The sequence below is a fragment of the Scylla paramamosain genome, chromosome 35, assembly GCF_035594125.1.
Source record: "Scylla paramamosain isolate STU-SP2022 chromosome 35, ASM3559412v1, whole genome shotgun sequence".
NCBI lineage: Eukaryota > Metazoa > Arthropoda > Malacostraca > Decapoda > Portunidae > Scylla > Scylla paramamosain.
The window spans coordinates 5,195,001-5,216,654 of NC_087185.1; the positions used below are offsets into that span (position 1 = coordinate 5,195,001).

The window sequence follows — 21,654 nt, forward strand, 5'->3', positions numbered from 1 at the left end:
ATTCCCAACATGAAACAAAGAATAATAAAATCCATAATTTATAATATGAATATTATCACAAGATACATATTCCTTTCCCCGCCTCCCATCCCCCCTAAAAACAAACACAGATTCATATAAATATATATATATATATATATATATATATATATATATATATATATATATATATATATATATATATATATATATATATATATATATATATATATATATATATATATATAAAAGGCATTACAATATGTAATGCACAGAAAAACTGCACACAGCACCATGATTTTTCCCCAGGAATTATTCTGAAATATGAATTGCACAACACTCACTGCGGATACGGAAATTACGAATCACTCTTTGCTATTGGTTCATACATACAGTGTTGCAAGACCCCACACACACACACACACACACACACACACACACACACACGCACACACACACACACACACACACACACACACACACACACACACACACACACACACACGGCCAGTCACCTCTTCACAGCTTCCATACAGATATACATCACGCATCAAAACACTCATGCATTATAAACAAAGCAACACATTCCCCTCATTCTTCTACCTCTCGTTCCTCTTCACACCACCACCATAACCTTCCTTCTCTACAGCCCATACTTCCTTATATCCTTCCTTCTCTTCCATTCATAACAATACAAATCAATAACCCTTTCTTCCCTTTCCCTTTCCCTTCACGTGTCCTTTCACTGGTGCCTTTCTCTACCCTTTCATCCTCCCCCTTCCTCTTCCTTCTCGTCCTCGTCCTGTGTAATTGTATGCCATTTGGATCACATATATTCCTACGCCGTCAACGTATTCATGCCCTGGGCGGGTAGACTTGCGGAATATGTAAATCTGAGATAGAAACAGGTGTTGCTACGCTCCGGGTCCCTCGCCAGGTGTGTGTGTCTGTGTGTGTGTGTAGGGGAGGGTGGTGCTCGCTGCTCGGACACGGACGAATGAACGTACGCACGGACGAAAGGACGTGAGAAAGGACGGACGGACACACATACACACAGACACACACACACACACACACACACACACAAAGGTAAGGATAGCATTGTGCGTTGACGGGAGGAGAAATGGACTTCCAGAGAGAGAGAGAGAGAGAGAGAGAGAGAGAGAGCAGCACCTGAGTCTGTGGTGTCGAGTCGAAGCTTCGCGTTCTGGTTGGAGCAAGTGAATCTATTCGTGTTCATGAATCCCTGTGCTTCAATCTGAGTCCGTGCTTCGGTGTTTGTGTCTCGTCTGGCTTCGTGAACTCTCGTATGAAAAATCAAGTATATTTATACATTAGAAGTCAATGTGAGTGTATGCAGAGTCCTTCTCTTTCACTAAGACTCGTTGCTGTGAATTTTGTACCACTGTAGCAATGAGTGAACACATGAATACCAAATAAATAAATGAATAATGTACGTACTCTCTCTCTCTCTCTCTCTCTCTCTCTCTCTCTCTCTCTCTCTCTCTCTCTCTCTCTTACACACACTCTTTGCTAGTATAAGTCTTCTGTTATGTTTACGAGACACACACACACACACACACACACACACACACACACACACACACACACACACACACACACACACACACACACACACACAGTATGGAAAACAAGCATTACGCATGAAAAGTGACACGTAGGGAAGGTAATAAAAAAAAAAGTGAAAACATGAAGGAAAAACTAAAGACAAAGAACTAAAAAAAAAATAATACTGTGACTAAACAACAGAGAGAGAGAGAGAGAGAGAGAGAGAGAGAGAGAGAGAGAGAGAGAGAGAGAGAGAGAGAGAGAGAGAGAGAGAGAGAGAGAGAGAGAGCATATATAAAGTACAAGCTGAAGTCAAATTATATTCCTAACTTCCATCTCTTCATCCACAGGTATCTCTCTCTCTCTCTCTCTTATCTGCCTTGTGTCTCTCCTTTCCTTCTGAGGTGTTCGCTAACTCCCCCCGAGGTGTCTCCCCAGGTGATCGTCAGGAGTGGGAGAGATCAAAGGCGTCATTCTACATCTGTCCTTTCCACGCCAAGACAGGGAAGCTAACACCCACACACGCACACATACGCACACACCCAGCTTCACCCAGTCACTCCCAGCTTCATCCAATCACTCCCAGCTTCACCCAGTCACTCCCAGGTTCATCCAGCCACTCCCAGCCACTGCCAGATACACCCAACCACACCCAATCTTTTCCCGTCACACCCAGTCATGCCCTTCCTAGCTTAACTACCTACAGCCTACTTAGCCTCGTTCAAGCTACACTCTATAACTTTTTGATATTGAGGCTCAACCACATCTACACACTTCCAGGCTTCTGCACACCTAGTCACACTCCTCCTGTCTTTTCTTCACCTCCCACACTCAGTCGCATCCTTCTAAGCTTCTCCTCACCCTCTCACACTCAATTTCACACTTCTAAGCTTCTCTTCACCTTCTCACACTCTTTCTCATCCTTTCAAGCTTCTCTTCGCCTTCTCACACTCATTCTTACCCTCCCAAGCGTGTCTCACCCTTTCAAAATTATGCACACCCTATCACACTCTGCCTCACCTTCCTGCATACAACCTCTATACACCATAGCATACCTTCTCAACCCTAACCCACACTACACCTGACCTTTACCAGCCACACCCTGCCAACTTCACCCTACCAAGCCACACGAGTCAAAACTTACTCTTTCTCACTCTCTCCACGTTCACGCCTCACCTTAATCACCTTACCCAATCTCAAAACGCACTCTAATCATCCCTGCAGCCCTCGCACGCCTACCAATCCCACCAGTCCCTCCCCCAATCGGTAACAGATGAGAACCCAGTGAGTCTCAGTCAAAACGAATCACCCCAAAGCTGATTAACTGGCCAAACACCTTCTTTTGACGCGCGTTCTGTCACAAGGAATTAAGGGAATGAAAAATGTGATTAGTTCCTTCGCTATTGCTGCGTCCTGGTGAATGCCCGGCCATTAGCTGATTCAAAGGGGATTTCAAAGAGCGTGTTTTCCTCATTTCAGATTATTCTTTTTTTTTTTTTTTTTTTTTTATGGGAGGCATCACCGATACATTTCTGGTTATGGGAAAAGTGGATATGTTTTATTTTATTCTTTTCTTTTTTTTTTTTTTATCCTATATTTTGTTGATGAAATTGTCAGTCACTCTCATTTTTTTTTTTTCGTTGGCATCAGTTTTTACACCTTCCCTAAGCTGCTTTGGTCTATAAATAGTTTTTTGTGGATATCCTGAGAGAGAAAAAAATGGTGCACCAAGTTTGTTCACGGACACGGAAAAGTGTGTAAAAATGAACACAGACAAACAAAAACTGATTGATTAATTTTGAAATGTTCACTATCTATTCACTTACATGTATAAAAATAAGTAAAAGATGATAAATGAATAAATAAATACACATAAGTAAATGTATTAATAATTAAATAAACGAACGAACAAAATTTTTACTTATGGCAATTAAGGGCGAGAGGGAAAGAAAAAGACATTAATTTGAAGAAAACGCAAAAACAGCAATACACAGAAAAGTACACACAGCTCAATTTGAAATCCTTCACTAATTTAACCACAAAAAAAAATAAATAAATAAAAAAATAAATAAATAAATAAAAAGAAAGGAAGGAAAAAATTCAGAAACCAGAAAGAAAAAAAATTTGTAATTTGGCCATAAAAAAATAAAAAAATAATAAGAGAAAAATAAAAGAAGGAAAATACCCAGAAACCACGAAAGGGAAACACAAAGGATCACGTTGCTTGGTAAGGGAGATAAAAGGGTCCAAGTGGTCACAGCTCGCTACAACTCCCTGCTGACCGTGGGTTTCTAATGCTCCCTAAACACCCCTCTTGTCATTGCCTTCCTCTCTAAAAGCTCCCTATTTGTCCTTATTTATTTTCCCATTTTCCTTTCTTCGTGTCCCCATTGAGGCTTTACTCTCCCTCCTCTCCTTCTGTTAGGACACTCCTCTTCCTCTCTCTCTCTCTCTCTCTCTCTCCTTCTATCTTCCCCATACGGTAACTCTCCCCTTTTATTCCTCTTTTGTCTCCCCTATAAGTTCTCATTACCTCCCTTCGCTATTATCTTCCTCCTCTTCTAACTGTGTCTCCTCCTCCCCCTCCTCTACTTCCTTCCTAACTTTCTCCCTTCTCCAGTATCTACTTTTCTCCTTTCTCTTCTGACTTTCTGCTATCTCTACCTACTTTCCTCCTCTTCTTCCTCTAACTCTCAGCTAAGAGCCTCACAAACGCTTTTTTTTTGCTTCCTTTAGCTACTTTACTCCTCCACCTTCTCCTCCTCTTTATTTTTCCTATTTCTGCTCCTTTTCCGACTTCTGTTATTCGTCCCAACAACTCTGTTTTCTTTACTGCATCTGTCTTAAACTACTTACCGCCTCCTCTTCCTCTTCCTACTATTACTATTGCTGTTGCTGCTATTACTACTACTAATAACAATACTTTTCCTACTCTGTCTCCTCTTTTTGCTTTTCCTCCTCCTATCAGTCTCTCGACAACTCTACTTCCTATTCTGTCTCTATCTGAAACTACTTCCCTCCTCTCTCCCCTTCTCCTATTACAAATCCAAATTCTCTACTTTCTCTACTTCAAGCCACTTTTCTCCTTTATCATCTACTACTGACTACTACTACTATTATTACTACTACTACTACAACTACTGCTACTCCTGCCGTGTCTCCCCTACAACTCTACCTCAAGCTACCTTCCTGCTCCTCCTCCTTCTACCTCTACTGCTTCTCCTGCGTGTCTCCCCTCAGCCATGCACTCATTACAGGGGCGATGGAACCAAAAATACTCACAGGTGGCTTCCGCTCACAAGCATAAGCGGATTGCAGTGGTTATTAAATATTTAATCAAACGCTGGACGGCTGGTGAGTGAGACAAAGAGAGAGAGAGAGGGAGAGAGAGGGAGACAGAGAAAGGGAGAGGGAGAGAAGAGAAGGGACGGAGCGAAAGGGGTAAGGGATGATTAAATGAAGAGGAATAAAGGATGGTATGCAAATGTGGAGTCAAATGGTAATAGAATATACATTATCCCACAGACGCTTCATAATTACACGTAAAAAGTTGCTGGAATGGAAATAATCAGGAGGAAGAAAAAGCAGCAGCAGGAGGAAGAGGAGGAGGAGGAGGAGGAGGAGGAGGAGGAGGAGGAGGAGTAGGATAATGAGTACAGTTTAAGAGACTTGTGAAAACGTGGGAATGAGTAAGGAAATATTTTTGTGATAAGAGAAAAGTGAAGATCAAAAGGGGAAAGAGAACGAGGAACGGAACAGGTGAGGAGGTGGAGGAGGAGGAGGAGGAGGAGGAGGAGGAGGAGGAGGAGGAGGAGGAGGAGGAGGAGGAGGAGGAGGAGGAGGAGGAGGAGGAGGAGGAGGAGGAGGAGGAGCGTGCACCAAGCCAGACGTACCTTCCGTGCACCGAGCATTCTGAATACAAATATTCTCTCAAGCGAAGACCACCTATTGGAATTTCAGATTTTTTGCCCCTTTTTTCCTCACCTTTCTTTCTACCCAAGCAATACGTATGCTTTTTTCTCTCTCCTTTCTGCGAGGAAGGAGTGCATTTTTTTTGTGGCGTTATTTGTGAGTGTGTGTGTGTGTGTGTGTGTGTGTGTGTGTGGTGTTTTCTCTGCTACGAAGGAATAGGAAGAGGACGAAAGAAAAGTAAAGAAGAGAGAAAAAAAATACATAGCTCACAATCACAACTTCTCCAGATGTACTCTTTTGAAACCACTGGTATGCCAAACTTCAAGGAACACTGCTGTACTTTTCGAAATAATACACTTTTTTTCAAACAACCTCTACTTCAGTCTTCGGAGTTAACACTTTCCTCGATTACTCTTAAAATCAAGCATACAATTACTCTTCTATACTTTTCAAACTTCAGTGCAAATTTTCTAGGTTCTAGCGACTCTTCAGGGTTGTTACTTTTCCAGATACTCTTTCAAATGAAGCATACAATTACGTTGCACCAAATACTGCTACTTTTCAAACTTCAATGCAAATCTTCAGGGTTCAAACAAGTCTTGAGGGTTCTAGCAAGGATCATTTACCTGAGGCACACTACCCGTTTTCTTCATTACCTGTGGCGTCCCTGGAGGTGCTGGGCAGGCAGGTGAGGTCTCGACTTCTCCTGCTCCCCGCCGTGCCACTCTGACTCCCCGAAGCTTGACAGGGTTCCTCTGATGCTTGATAACTTTTCCCGTCCACCTCCTGCTTCAGTCTTCCCTTCAAGGCTTCACTGGTTTGAGAGACTAAGACTTCACTCAGCACAGGATCCGAGGCAGTGATTAATTTCTTGGGACTTGGTTTGTAGTCGAAAAATAGAGCGACTTTTTGAGCCTTTGCCTTCAGTATTTTTGGAACTCCGAGTCCAGTGAGGTAACGGAACATGATTTTTGGTTCGGGTCCTTTTGGGGGTTTTCCTTTGGGTCTTCCTTCGGGTCCTGGTCGGGGTTGGGTGCCATTAAAGGTGCAAGTTCAGGGATTTTTTGTAAGGTCAAGTTCTGAGGTCTGGCTGGATCTGCTCTGGACCTTTTTGCTGTCTCGCTTCTTGTGCCTCGATTTCTCTTCCTTCCTGCCGTCGCCTCCTTTCTGTTTGGTCTTCTTTTCTGTTTCCTTTTTATCCATCTTGTCTTTGTTCTCTGGGATTGTATTCATGGGAGGATTAAGAACAGATCTCGTCTCTATCACCTACTCTCTCTCTCTCTCTCTCTCTCTCTCTCTCTCTCTCTCTCTCTGGCAATATGACACTGCAACACTCAGGTTTTTTCAAGCGTCTAACACAATCGCCAGGTCCTCCATCAGCCACAACCCTCAGCCAGAAAACTTTACTTCAACTTGCCACAACTTTGAGAGAGAGAGGGAGATGGAGAGGGAGGCACTTCACCCCTCCTGACCCTCCTCCTTCACTCCCTCTGACTCTCTACTCTTTATATTTCGACTTAACTTTTATGAATGAGGTTTTTTTCATGAAAGGGTCTTATTTTTAACGTGCTTTTGTTGTTCATTTCCTGGACTTGTTTATTTAAGCGTAAAACACAATTTTGTTTTTCATCTTGGAGAGGTTCAAACACTTTGTCGCTAAATGAGACTTGGCTCTTGACTGTTTCCGAGTGTGTGTGTGTGTGTGTGTGTGTGTGTGTGTGTGTGTGTGTGTGTGTGTGTGTGTGTGTGTGTGTGTGTGTGTGTGTGTGTGTGTTTGGATATAAAGCATCATTCCAAAATTTCACATTATCTAACTTGAAAATATGTATGGAAAAGGGACGCAACACAAATTCTCTCACACACTCACTAGTAAAAAAAATCCTTAAAAACAACATCACTTCACGACTTTCCAAGCGACACAAGACAAAGGTAATAAACAATGGTACCTAAAAAAAATAACAATATTACTGAATTTTAACCTGAAAGAGTAGATGTAAGCAGTGGACACATTTCTCATCATCTACTAAAGAAGCGACGTCTAAAATGTGCTTATTTTTTATGATATGGAGCTTATTTATATTACTAAACGGATTAATAATAAAAAAAAGAAGTAGTAACTCAAGTGTCGGACTTAATGAATCCTAACATGGAAGAGTAAGTATCAGTAAGAGACACATTTCTGGACACGCATCAAGGAAACTACGCCTTAAATGTATCAATTTTATGTGAAAACTATCAACAGCACTAAATGAGTTAAAGAAATACCAATAATTCCAGTGTAAGACTTCATGAATCCTGAGCTGTGAGAGATGTATTAGTGTATTAGTAAAACACATATTTCCACACATTTCAGGACACATATTAAAATAGCCACGTTTAAAATGTATTGATTTTATAACATGGAACAGTCTATAGAAACAACGGTAGTCCCTGTGTAAGGTTTAATTTTAGTATTATTAAAACAAATTCACACACATTTCACGACACACACACACACACACACACACACACACACAGAGTATCAGGGAAGCCACGCCTACCTTGGGAGAGGAAATTAGGCTGCTGGTAGGTATCGTCTGGGTGGTGGTCCGGGTAGTGGGGGGAGGGGGCGCCACGGGAGGGTTGGTGCTGTTGGCGGAGAGACCCCCGCCGCCCTTCTGTTGGCCGCCAGGAGTGGATGGTGGTGGGAGGGGCCGCGGATGGGCACCTCCGGGGGGCGGGGTCTGGGGGGGTGCCGGCCGCGTCTGCAATGAGATCAGTTTTTGGTGAGTATTTGGTGAGTTTTTGGTGAAAGTTGCCGCGCGCTAATGGACAGAACGGAAAGTGTTGGTGAGATATTAGTTGACACGCGGTGACAGGATGATTACTGTGTGTGGGTGCAGGAATGTTTAATTATGGATGAAATGGACACACACACACACACACACACACACACACACACACACACACACACACACATGCAATATCAGTTGACACATACGAATTACTCTGCGGTGAAGTAAAGAAGACAAACACACGAAAAAAAAAAAAAAAAAAAAAGTGAAACATCTCATGACGCACTAACAATGAAACATATGCCGGAAACACGCATACTTAACCCTCACAAACCAAACATCCAACCCCACAAGTGTAAATTCACGACACAAACAACAAACACAGTATTCCCTCATAAACCAAACCCTTTCCCCAAAATAAATCCCTTAAACTCATTACCATCACGCTTAAAACTTTCCCTTAGAAAACTCACGGAAAATAATTTAAACCACCTGACTAAATAACCAGAGAATCACCGTAACTTCTGAATAAACACCCCCTTCTTTCCTCCCCTAAATAATACCCTCCCCTACATCGCTTTTATCTCCCCACCGCCATATTGAACAGAACTTCGTGAGGTTTCCTATGCAGGGGAGAGAGAGAGAAAGGGGGAGAGAACAATAAATGGAGGGAAGAGAAGGGGGGAAAAGAGGAAAGATATAAATTCAATTAAAAAAAAAAAAGGATTCAGGGACAGAGAATGACGTCATGCGAGAACAGAAAACGGGATTATAAGACGGAAAGAAGGAAGGGGAGACTAAAGGAAAGGAAGGAGTAACAAAGGAGAAGGAAAAGCGAAGCAAGGAAGGACGGATGATTGGAACGAGATGGAGAGGAAGCACAGGAAGAAAAAAACAAAGAGTTGGAGGAGAGAGAGAGAGAGAGAGAGAGAGAGAGAGAGAGAGAGAGAGAGAGAGAGAGAGAGAGAGAGAGAGAGAGAGAGAGAGAGAGAGAGAGAGAGAGAGAGAGAGAGAGAGAGAGAGAGAGATATGAAGAAAAGGAACTGCAAGAGCTAGAGAGAGGGGGAGGAAAGAGGAAACACTGGGAGAGGAAGAGATAGAAACAAGGTGAGTGAGGGAGAGAGGGAAGAGGTGGAAAGAGTGAAGGAAAGAGAAAGATTAGGAGGGAAACCAAGAGGGAAAAGAGATGCATGATTTAAAAGAAGGAGGAAAGTTTGAGAGAGAGAGAGAGAGAGAGAGAGAGAGAGAGAGAGAGAGAGAGAGAGAGAGAGAGAGAGAGAGAGAGAGAGAGAGAGAGGCAGTGTATCCTTAATCTGAGCGAAGGAAGAGGGAAGGATGAAAAACAAGGAGAGAGGGTGACTGTTTCGACCGAGGAGGAGGAGGAGGAGGAGGAGGAGGAGGAGGAGGAGGAGGAGGAGGAGGAGGAGGAGGAGGAAAGTAGTGACGCAAATCTCTCATGACTACCTCCCTCACTCCTTTCCTTCTTCCTTCTCTCCCCTCCCTTCCTCTTTCTCTCCCCTCCCTTCCTCCTTCTCTCTCTCTCCCTTCTCTCCTTTCCTCCAAGTCTGCATCTGTCTTGGGTACCTGCACTGTTTGTCTCCAGATTTATCCTTCGCTGAAAGTTCCTCCTTCTCCTCCTCCTCCTCCTCCTCCTCCTCCTCCTCCTCCTCCACCCTTCGACCTCCTCCTTTTCGTCTTTCCACTTCATCCTGTGATATCTTGCAACTCACCAGGTCGCATCTCTCTCTCTCTCTCTCTCTCTCTCTCTCTCTCTCTCTCTCTCTCTCTCTCTCTCTCTCTCTCTCTCTCTCTCTCTCTCCGTCAAGTTTTCCATGACATTTTATTGATATTTCTTATCTTCCTGTTCTCACTGGTTATCCTTCTCTCTCTCTCTCTCTCTCTCTCTCTCTCTCTCTCTCTCTCTCTCTCTCTCTCTCTCTCTCTCTCTCTCTCTCTCTCTCTCTCTCTCAATGCATCACAGCCTAAGATAACTAGTACTCAACACTCCTACATCACCCCTAGTAGTAGTAGTAGTAGTAGTAGTAGTAGTAGTAGTAGTAGTAGTAGTAGTAGTAGTAGTAGTAGTAGTAGTAGTAGTAGTGCTCCTCTTCTAACAAATACACTACCCTAACTCTGTACCCTCAAACACCTAACTCCCTGCCTCCTCCACTCTGACCCCGGAAACCCTAACCACCCAATACCTTCCCTACCATAAACACTGCCTCCAACTTTTACCTCCCTAAATAAAACACTACCCCAGCTTTCTACCATGAACCCCCAAACCAACACCCCCCCAACTCTGTACACCCCTAACCCCAAGCCACACAATAGCTCCCCCCGCTATAAACACTACCAGATAACAACAAATACAAACAACCTAACTAGCAAATTATCAACAACCATCAAACGCTTAGTGATCGCGCCAGCTGGACATCTCGTCACGGCGCTGCGCAACTGACTAATCCACCGTACGTAGAAGCTGACCCCTGTGACGCCATCGCCCCCTCCACTCCTCCTCACCCCCTCCCGTTCAAAATGGCTCCAGCACCTCCACATCCCTCACTAAAAAAAAAAAAAAAAAAAAGGAAAAATAGGAAAAAAAAAGTAAAATGAATGACTGTGAAAGAAAAAAACTGTAACATAAATTGACTAGTGTATAAATTCCACCTAGAAAAATGTGTTTGAATCTTCTAAATGATAACTACATAAAATATTAAAGTTAAATAAAGGAGATTTTTGGGGAGAAAAGAAAAAGGGTGAGGGATTTTAGACGGAAAGTTAGGTTAGGAATTAATTTTAAAAGGAAAGAAAGACGCGCGCACACACACACACACACACACACACACACACACACACACACACACACACACACACACACACACAGAGAGAGAGAGAGAGAGAGAGAGAGAGAGAGAGAGAGAGAGAGAGAGAGAGAGAGAGAGAGAGAGAGAGAGAGAGAGAGAGAGAGAGAGAGAGAGAGAGAGAGAGAGAGAGAGAGAGAGAGAGAGAGAGGATTTGGCTTGAGAGGGAAATAGGGGATTTAAAATAAGGGAGGGGAAAAGAGGGGAGGAGAGGGAAAGGGGATTAGAATAGCAAAGAAAGAGAACACATGAAAGGAGAATGAGGAAACTGTAGGATAAAAGAGAGAAAACGAAAATAGCAGGAGCAGGAGGAGGAGGAGGAGGAGGAGGAGGAGGAGAGAAATAGACATGAGATGAAATATAGAAATGCTGCAAAAGAGAGAGAGAGAGAGAGAGAGAGAGAGAGAGAGAGAGAGAGAGAGAGAGAGAGAGAGAGAGAGAGAGAGAGAGAGAGAGAGAGAGAGAGAGAGAGAGAGAGAGAGAGAGAGACCCCTTTTTCATACCCTCTGCAATAAGACTCATAGCACAGTGATATTAATATGAGATTTTCGTCCTTACTGACCATCCCGCCAGCCTACTCTCCCTCAAACAGTTAATCTGAAGCCAATTCTCAGAGGACTATTGCATTATTTACACCCACAGCTTCCCCCACTCCGGAATATAAAGGCAATAATGAAAGAGTAAAATTTCATCTCTGCAACAAGAAGAAAAAATAATGAAAAAGGAATAGAAATAAATGTGAACTCAAACAAAGCCGGTGAGAATAAAAGTGGAAGTAATTAATGAGGATGGTGATTGAGTAATAATAGTAGTAATAGAAGTAATAATGATAATGATGATGATGATGATGATGATGATGATGATGATGATGATGATGATCATAATAATAATGATAATAATAATAATAATAATAATAATAATAATAATAATAATAATAATAATAATAACAGTAACAATAATAATGGTAATAATAACAATTAACTTAATTAACAAATCTACAAAGAACAATAAATGTGTGTGAAACGAGGTAGTGACTATACCGTTTCTCTCTCTCTCTCTCTCTCTCTCTCTCTCTCTCTCTCTCTCTCTCTCTCTCTCTCTCTCTCTCTCTCTCTCTCTCTCGGGACTTTTTTCAATTTCCACGATAAGGGAGCGGGATATGAGAGAGAGAGAGAGAGAGAGAGAGAGAGAGAGAGAGAGAGAGAGAGAGAGAGAGAGAGAGAGAGAGAGAGAGAGAGAGATTATATGTATATTGATATTTTGCTATATGACACCTTCTCTCTCTCTCTCTCTCTCTCTCTCTCTCTCTCTCTCTCTCTCTCTCTCTCTCTCTCTCTCTCTCTCATCCTTAGTATGCATCGTAGCTGTACAAAACCTCGAGAATTTTAAACCAGCAGAGAGTGTGAGACGTGATGTACTTTTTGACGAGAGAGAGAGAGAGAGAGAGAGAGAGAGAGAGAGAGAGAGAGAGAGAGAGAGAGAGAGAGAGAGAGAGAGAGAGAGAGAGACATTCGTATCAACATAAGGAACATATAACATGAAATAAGGAAAGACGATAACCGATAATAACAATAATGATAATAATAAAAATAATAATAATAATAATAGTAATAATAATAATGATAATAATAATAATAATAATAATAATAATAATAATAATAATAATAATAATAATAATAATATGTAAGAGATATATGACTTACTCAGCAGAATATAATGAATATACTGAAAGAAGGAGGAGGAGGAGGAGGAGGAGGTGGCAAGGGGGTCGTGAAGTCGTAGAAATGCTCCCTGGAGTATAGAGGAGGAGGAGGAGGAGGAGGAGGAGGAGGAGGAGGAGGAGGAGGAGGAGGAGGAGGAGGAGGAGGAAGAGGAGGAGGAGGAGGCGTGGCATGGTAATCTTACTCTTGGGGAATGTGTTCATGTTTTAAGGAATGAGATCTTTACTCACTCCCCCTCACGCTCCTCTTTCTTCACCATCTCCCCCCCTCCAGTGTGTGAGTGTGTCTGGAGAGGGAGGGAGGGGAGGGACGGGGTGACGTAAGATTAAGTACTGGTATGCATTTCTTTACTTCCCAAGGTCACTATGAAGAAGAAGAAGAAGATGATGATGATGATGATGAAATATACAAATAAAGAGGAGGAAGAAAACAAGAATATAATATTGTTAATAGGAAAAACATTAGAAAAATATGGAAACAAGGTAAAAAGAAGATTAAGAGGAGGAGGAGGAGGAGGAGGAGGAGGAGGAGGAGGAGGAGGAGGAGGAAGAAGGAAGAGAGAAAAACGGTAATGATCAAAATTTCAATACAGGAAGTGAAGGAAGACAAGGGAAAGAGAAAAGAAAAAAACAAAAACTGAACAAAAAAAAACTCAAACACACACACACACACACACACACACACACACACACACACACACACACACACACACACATTCCCCTCACAAGGATAAATGCAAAATGAAAGACGCACAGAATCCCTCGCTTGCGTTGGCTGCACGACCTCTCTCCCCTCACTCCCCTCAGGTGTGCCTTAATTAGCTTCCACGGACAGGTGAGAGGCAGCCGTGTTCAGGTGTGATCGAGCCCGGAGTGGAAGAGAATGTGGAATAGGATGTGGAAGAGGAAGAAAATGAGATAAAAGATAATTTCATGGAGACATCAATAAATAAGAAATAGTGGTTTAGTGAAGGATGAGGGGAGAGAGAGAGAAAGGGGAGAGAGGGGAGGAAAGGGGTGATATTCTCGGTCAATAAGTCTCCCCTCCCCTTCCCCTCGGTTTAGGCATTCCCCCTCACTCCTTTTCCCCTCTCCCTCACTCCCTCCCCTCTCTCTTTTTCTCCTTTCAATTTGGTTTTATCCCACTTCTCCCCTTGGTTTTGTTCCACTTTCCCCTGTCTGTCCCCTCGCTCTCACATCCCTCTTCCCCTCAATTCCCCTCGGATCTCTGTTTTTTTTAGTTATCTTCCCCCATCTCTGTTATTCGACTATTCCCCTTGGACTGAGTTCCCCTTTGGTGGCTCTCTCTCTCTCTCTCTCTCTCTCTCTCTCTCTCTCTCTCTCTCTCTCTCTCTCTCTCTCTCTCTCTCTCTCTAACAAAACCCTATTTCTCCCTTCCAATCCTCACCACTTTCCCTTATTCTTTCTCTCATCTCCCTTCCCTCTCTCCTCTCCCTTTCTCCGTCGAGCACTTGTTGGAATGAGAGCGTTGAGTGAAGAGGAAACTGGGTGAGGGAAACTAAGCGGAGAAAAAAAAGTATAGATAAACTGATAAAAGATAAAGAATCAAAATGCTGCAACATATTATCACCGAAACAAAAATCATGATAAAATAAATAAAACAGAAGCAGAAAAAAACAAAGCGAAACAAAAAAAAAAAAAAAACGGAGTGTACAGTGAAATAAATAAACGGAGGGAGTGAAATAGAGTTAATAAATAGTCAGAGAGAAAAAAAAACACGTACTAATCTGTCCCGGGAAAAAGGACGAGGAAAAAAAAAAAAAAAGGAAAAAAATATATGTGCTAAAAAGGTCTGAAAATGACGGGATATGTATATAGAAATATGCCGACCAGATAATTAAAAAGATAAAAGTGTGTGCACGGTGATTTAGAGAGAGAGAGAGAGAGAGAGAGAGAGAGAGAGAGAGAGAGAGAGAGAGAGAGAGAGAGAGAGAGAGAGAGAGAGAGAGAGAGAGAGAGAGTTATCACCGGAAGCGTTTCATACATATACCTATTTTTTTTTTTATCCAACTGTTTCCATTTCTCTTTATACATGAGTTTCCGCGTATTTGTTTTTATATATAATACAAATACTCGATCAATACATCTGTTTACCTTTGCAATCAATCTGCATTACCTGTAACACACCTGTCTATCATCACACCTGTCATACAGTAAACATCTTTGTATTCCTGCATTATCCACTCATGCCAAAGTACGATTTATAAATATTTTGCGGCCATTACTGTTTAGTGTAGTTTTCTGAAGGTTTAAAATGTTTCCATGTCTCTAGTGATCGTTTAACAAGCTCTAGCGGAAGTGATGGGAGTTTTCAGGGTGCTTCCATGACTCCAGTGATCGTTTAAGTCTCTCGTGGAAATTATTGGCAGTTTCTGGGGTGTTGAAGTGAGTTTAACAGGTTGTACTGGAGATTATTAGGGTTTTAAGGGTGTTTTCACGATTGTAAGGATAGTTTAATGAGCTCTTCTGAAAATTATTGTGGTTTTGAGAATATTTTCACGATTCGTCATAGTTTAACAAGAACCCTAAAATAACAAAAACACACATAAGAACACAACTAATCATCCCTGTGGTCTAGAACATAAAAAAAAAAAAAAAACATAAAGGAAATGAGGGACGCTGCAAGAAGTCATTAGGCCTACACGTGGCAGTCCCTGGATAAAACCTATCTATTTCCACCTATCATCCCCATCCATAAATTTATCTAATCTTCTAAACCTCCGTGATGACTCAGCACTAAGAACCTGATTACTGAGTCCTAAGAAAACAAGAGAGCAAAGCTGAGGAACACGAGCAGGAGCAATAACAATACCACTAACACACGGGGAGGTTACAGGGGCGCTCGCCAGGCCGCAGCAGGAGCCCGGCCACCCAGCCCACCTGTGACCCGCTCCCCAACGCTCACCTTTAAGTCCGCAGCGCCACGGCTTCGCCAAATCACGTCCGTGTGAAATACCGAACTTGCAGTGAGCAGCGGATGATTTTTTTTTCTCTCTCTTTTTCTCTCTTTTTTTGGGGGGCAAAGTACGACCACCTTGTGCTTGCTCCTCCCCTCCTTGTGTGTTGTGCGATTGCTTTTTTCTTTTTGTTTTGTTTTGTTTTGTTTTTTGTCTGTCTGTCTGTCTGTCTGTCTGTCTCTCTCTCTCTCTCTCTCTCTCTCTCTCTCTCTCTCTCTCTCTCTCTCTCTCTCTCTCTCTCTCCCCTACGTCCTCTAATATCCTCTTATTTGCATATTTATTCTCCTCATTAAGTTTTTTTTTTATAATACAATATACGAACCAACATCACTACTACTACTATTACTACTACTACTACTACTGCCACCACCACAACCACCACCACCACCACCACCACCACCACGATTACACAGGAACAGCATCAATACCCCACAAAAAAAAAAAAGAAAAGAAACCCCTTTCCACCGTCCCTCCCTCCCGCGAAAAAAAAGAAAAGAAAAAAAAACGCAAAAAAAAAAAAAAAAAAAAAACGACAGTTACCAAGACAGCAAATCATCTAACCCAATAATAATTTCACTCTGAGCTGCAAGATAACGCTAGCGAGGACAAGGACACGGAGAAGGGAAGGGATCTAAGCATTGGCAGGGGCGGACTGGGAACCCTTGATGGAGTTACCGTTAGGCAGGGAGAGGAAGGGAGGGAGAGAGGCAGAGAGGGGAGAGTAGGTACTTGTTAGGCGCGGGAGTAGAGGAAGGAAGAGGAGGAGAGAGAGGGGAGAAGGGAGAGTAGATACTTAAACGGAGTAAAGGAGGAGGAGAAAGAGGATAGGGAAGACTAGGAGTAGAGGAAGGAAGAAGGAGGAGGAGGACAAAGAGGAGGAGGAGTAGAGAGAATACACTTGTTAGACAAAAGAGTAAAGGAGAGAGAGGAAGAGAAGGAAGAAAAGGGAGAAGGAAAAAAATACACTTGTTAGATGAAGCAGTAAAGGAAGAGAAAGAAGAGGAGGAGAAGGGAGAATAGTGAATTGTTAGGCAGAGTAAAGGAGAAGAAGGAGGAAAATTAGAAGATAAAAACTTGTTAGACGTAGGAATAAAGGAGGAGGAAGAGGAGAATGATGATGATGATGATGATGATGATGATGATGATGATGATGATGATGAGGAGGAGGAGGAGGAGGCGAAGGAGAACTAGATAACTGTTACGTATGAGTAAAGGAAGACGAGAAGGAGGAGGAGGATGAGGAGAAGGAGGAGAAGGAGGAGGAGGAGGAGGACAAGGAAGAGAAATAGGGGATGTAATCTACACTCTCTAAGGACACGGATGCAGACGATCGGCGAGTAGGTAAAGTAATCCTCGGGAGAGTAGCGTAGGATCTCTGTGGAATCTTGGGCTTACTATTGTTTTGCTGGGACGAGATAGATTGAGGGAGGGAGGGAGGGAGGGAGGGAGGGAGGGAGGGAGGGAGGGTGGGTAGGGCTAGGGACTCATGAAGAATGGATGTAAGGTAGATAGGAGGGAGGAAAGCGGAGAGGGAAATGTTGAGGAAGGAAGAGAGAGAGGGAAGGAGGGAGGGAGGAGGAAAGCAAAGGGAATATGTAAGGACTGATGAAAAGGTTAAAACAGACACGATAACTATGGGATGAAGGAGGAAGGGAGATAGAATAAAAAGAGAATAAAGGAGGGGCATAATGAATGAGCAAGGAATGAGTGAACGTAGAAAATACATAAGGAATAAGTAAATGAAAGGAGACAGGTAGATAGATGAATGAAGGGAAGGAAGGAAGAGAAGGAAGGAGAAGGAAGGAGAAGGAAGGAGAAGGAAGAAGTAAAAGTTAGCTATGCTTGGTTAAGTCTGTGCTACAACTTTAGTTCTGTTTATCTTACTTCTCTCTCTCTCCTTCCTTCCTCCTTTCCTTACTTCCACTTCTATAAATCCTCCTTTATCTTCCTTCATGCCATCCACCTTTCCTTCCTTTCTCCATTCATTTATCACATCCCTTCCTTTACCTCGTTTTTGACTCTTTCCTTTCTTCCTGTATTCCTTTATCACATCTTTTTTCTTTGTTTTTTTCTTTCCTTTCTTCCTCTCTCCATTCATTTACCCCACCTCTTCCTTTACCTGCCTTTTCCTTCTTTCCCTCCTTTCTTCGCTCCTTTATCCCATCCCTTCCTTTATCTGGCTTTCCTTTCATTTCTTCCTCCGTGCACCCTTTTCCCTCCCCTCCTTCCATTCGCCTCCCGTCCCTCCTTCGCTAAGCCATCAGCATATTTCATCAACTTTTACACTTGCCTTCTCCCGCAGGACACTATTTATGTTTCATCATCTTCCCTTGAATCAAAAATTACCCGCAGAGAAAATTCTTCCCAAATATTATTAAAGTTAGCCATGTTCTTCTTGTTGGCGAGGAGACGCTGAGCCCAAAGTGAATTTACACACAGGAAAATAAAGGGAATGGTAGGAAAGGTTATGGTATGTGTATGGTACTTCGTCTCCTGTTGTTGTTGTAGTTGTTGTTATGGTTCAGTTAGTCAGTCAGTCAGTCAGTGGATTAGTCTCTCAGAAGGAAAAATTATGGAAAGAAAATCAAGGAAAAGTTAGGAAAAATTACAGGCAGTCAGGTACTTAGTCTCTTGTTACTGTTGTCATGATTAGGTTGCTGTGGCTCGGTTAGTTAGTGAATCATTCAGTCAGTCAATTAATTAGTCTCTTAGAAGGAACGAATCATGGAAAAAAATCAAGGAAAAGCAGAAAAAAATTGCTGTATATCTATGGTACTTTGTCTCTCGCTACTCTTGTCCTGACCTGGATGTCTGTGGCTTAGTCAGTCAGTCAGTCAATGAAACAGTCTCCCGAAAAAAAAGTCAAAGAAAGTTCAAGGAAAAGTAAGGAAAGGTGCAAGCAGTCGACAATACGTTGTTTTTTATTACTTTTGCTATATGATCCGGATATTTGTCGTTCAGTCAGTAATTCAAAATCTCGGGAAGGAAAACATCAGAAAAATCAAAGAAAATTAGGAAAAGTTTTTGGTTTCGGTTAAAGAAATATCTATGTATCTATTTATCTACTTGTCAATTGCCCAGGAAGTGAGGAAAGTCTTAAGAGAATTTGTGAGGAAAGTTACGTTTCAATGGTGTAGAATTCTCGATAAAAGTAATTACGAACAATAGTAATATGAAGAAGGAAAATCACACAAAGTTAAGCCAGAAATGCGGAATAAATGTGAAATATACGTACCGTTCCGCAGCAACTATTACTAAATTTTCATATAAACAACACTAATACAGATGCACTATTGTATAAGCGCACCAAATGAAATTATGCAATGAAAATGTAACAAAATATGCGGGAAGTGTTTAGTTTCAACCGCGTGCTATTCCCCCTCAGGCAAGACTATCATTTCATACATACAATAAGACCTTAAAGCGCTTCCATTAAATATATTTGAACATTCAGTAGCTACAGTGCAAATCCAGCTACTTTTGTATCCTTTCGTACTTCTCCTTTTACTTTACACTTCTATTATTCTCGTTTCTGTACAAATTTTAATCTTTTATCTAGAATTCTCTGTGAGTGTTGTGTCTAGAATTCTCTGTGTTTGTTTTCCTTCTTTATCATGATTAAAGCTCTTTCCCAAACTCACTTTTGTATCGTTTCGTGCTTATTCTTTTAGTTCATTATGCTGTCATTCTCATTTTTGTACAACTTAAATTTTTTATCTGGAATTCTCTGTTTCTGTGTTTTTCTTCCTTCCCATGACTTCAACCCTTTCGAGACTCACTTTTGTATCACATTTTGCATCCTTTTGTACTTCTCCCTTTATTTCACATTATTATCAATCTAATTTCCGTATGAACTTTAACCTTTGCTTTGAAATTCTCTATATTGTTTTTTTCTTCCTTCCTTTGACTTAAACTGTTTCGAGGCGACTATCGGAACATTGTTGGCACTAAAGAAGCCTCCATTTGTATATTCTCTGTTTATTACTACTACTATTTACTAGAAGTAGGAGAAATTATAGTTTCCCCTCCTTTCTGTGTCCTTGGTTTGTCTCCACACATTGAAAATAATCTCCACTCTACGATATAATTTCAAAGAGAGTTTCAATTTCAACTAATCCTCGCAGTTGGCAGGGAGAAGAGGAATAAATAAGCAATATAACCAATCAAACTTTTCATAAACTTTTACCTGATCGCTTATGCATTTTCCCTCCACTATTTCCGTGGTCTACAAATTACAGGCCATGGGTTTTATCTTCGCCTTCACGTGCGCGGCGCCAGGTTGCCACGCGCCGCGCCCTTCCATCACCATCCTGCCAATTTCTTTTCAATTTCCCATGCTTGATTTCCGTTTTTATCCCGTCCGCTTCTTGTTCCCCCCTCCCTCCCTCCCCACCTCCCACTCTCCCGCCTCCCGCTCCTCTCCTCTCCCTCCACATCCGCCTCCATCACCTGCCCACACGTGTACATTCGCTGCCCACACCTGACACACACGCACACACATAACACACCTGCACATGTCCACCTGTCATACCTGTCCACCTGTTAGCCACACCTACGCATGCCCACACACCTGTCATCTTTATTGTATTCGGTATCCACACCTGACGCTACATTTGTATTTCAGATATCTGTTATATACCTGTAAATGTTATTATTCATAAGTAAAGGAGTTAATTTATTTTTACTTTTATTTCTTGTATATTTCCATCTTTTCGAAAATTATCATTCCTGAGGTTGTTCCGTTTATTTGCATTTTACAAACACATTATTAATTCATTCCTTTATAAAAAAAGAAAAAAAAAACACGAGAAATACTGGAACGAACAAAAACACTAATTTAATTATTATTTTTGTCCTCTGTGTGTGTGTGTGTGTGTGTGTGTGTGTGTGTGTGTGTGTGTGTGTGTGTGTGTGTGTGTGTGTGTGTGTGTGTGTGTGTGTGAGTGTTTGCAGTACGTGTCTTTTTCATGTACCTAACAAGTTTTTCCCACCACACCTCCCCTCGTCCCATTCTCCCCTCACCCCAGTTGTTGCCACAGACCTCCCTTTCGCCTCTCTCCCCTCACTCTCCCCTATCCTCGCCAGCCCCATAAACTTAATTTCAGTTCCATCTCCCCCTCGCTCCCCTCTCCCCTGCTCCCTCTCACCTTATAAAGTGTCTGTTATCAAGCTGCTTCACCTCTAGGGGCATTCTCTCTCTCTCTCTCTCTCTCTCTCTCTCTCTCTCTCTCTCTCTCTCTCTCTCTCTCTCTCTTACTACTACTACTACAAATTTATAACTACGCCAAAATCCTAACAGTGTGTGTGTGTGTGTGTGTGTGTGTGTGTGTGTGTGTGTGTGTGTGTGTGTGTGTGTGTGTGTGTGTGTGTGTGTGTGTGTGTGTGTGTGTGTGTGTGTGTGTGCTCCTTCCTCCTTAGCATCCATTTTTCGTTCATCATCCACCCCTTTGCCTCTTTCCTTCACTTCACCCCCTCTCCTCCTTCTCCTCCTGTGCGTTGACACCTCTTCAATCACTGTATTTTAAGACCTTCCTGCTGGGGTGATGATGGGAGGTATAAAGATTCCTTCTCCTCCTCCTCCTCCTTCGGTGCACTAAAAAGGCAGACAAGTCCATTAATTTCACTCTTGGGCGTCGATCTTGAGCGATAATGATACATAACATCTTCCCTCTTATCGCTTCGCTTAATGCCTCTCCTCCTCCTCCTCCTCCTTTAAGATCGAGGAAGAGGAGATGGAGGAGGAGCAGGAGGAGCAGGAGATCGAGGAGGCGGAGTGACACAAGGCATTTCTCTCTCCCTCTTCCCCTGTCGTGCTTAAATGGTGGCGTATTTTGTATCTGTGTATAATTCCTGTCTTTATC

General features: G+C 42.3%; 1 protein-coding gene across 1 annotated transcript in view; it reads right to left on the bottom strand.

The window, feature by feature from the left end:
• Positions 1 to 21,654, bottom strand: part of LOC135090404 (teneurin-a-like) — a 336,834-nt gene that overhangs the window by 168,431 nt on the left and 146,749 nt on the right. The window contains 1 exon segment of the mRNA XM_063987158.1: positions 8,001 to 8,204. Within this exon segment, the coding sequence (XP_063843228.1) occupies positions 8,001 to 8,204 (204 nt within the window).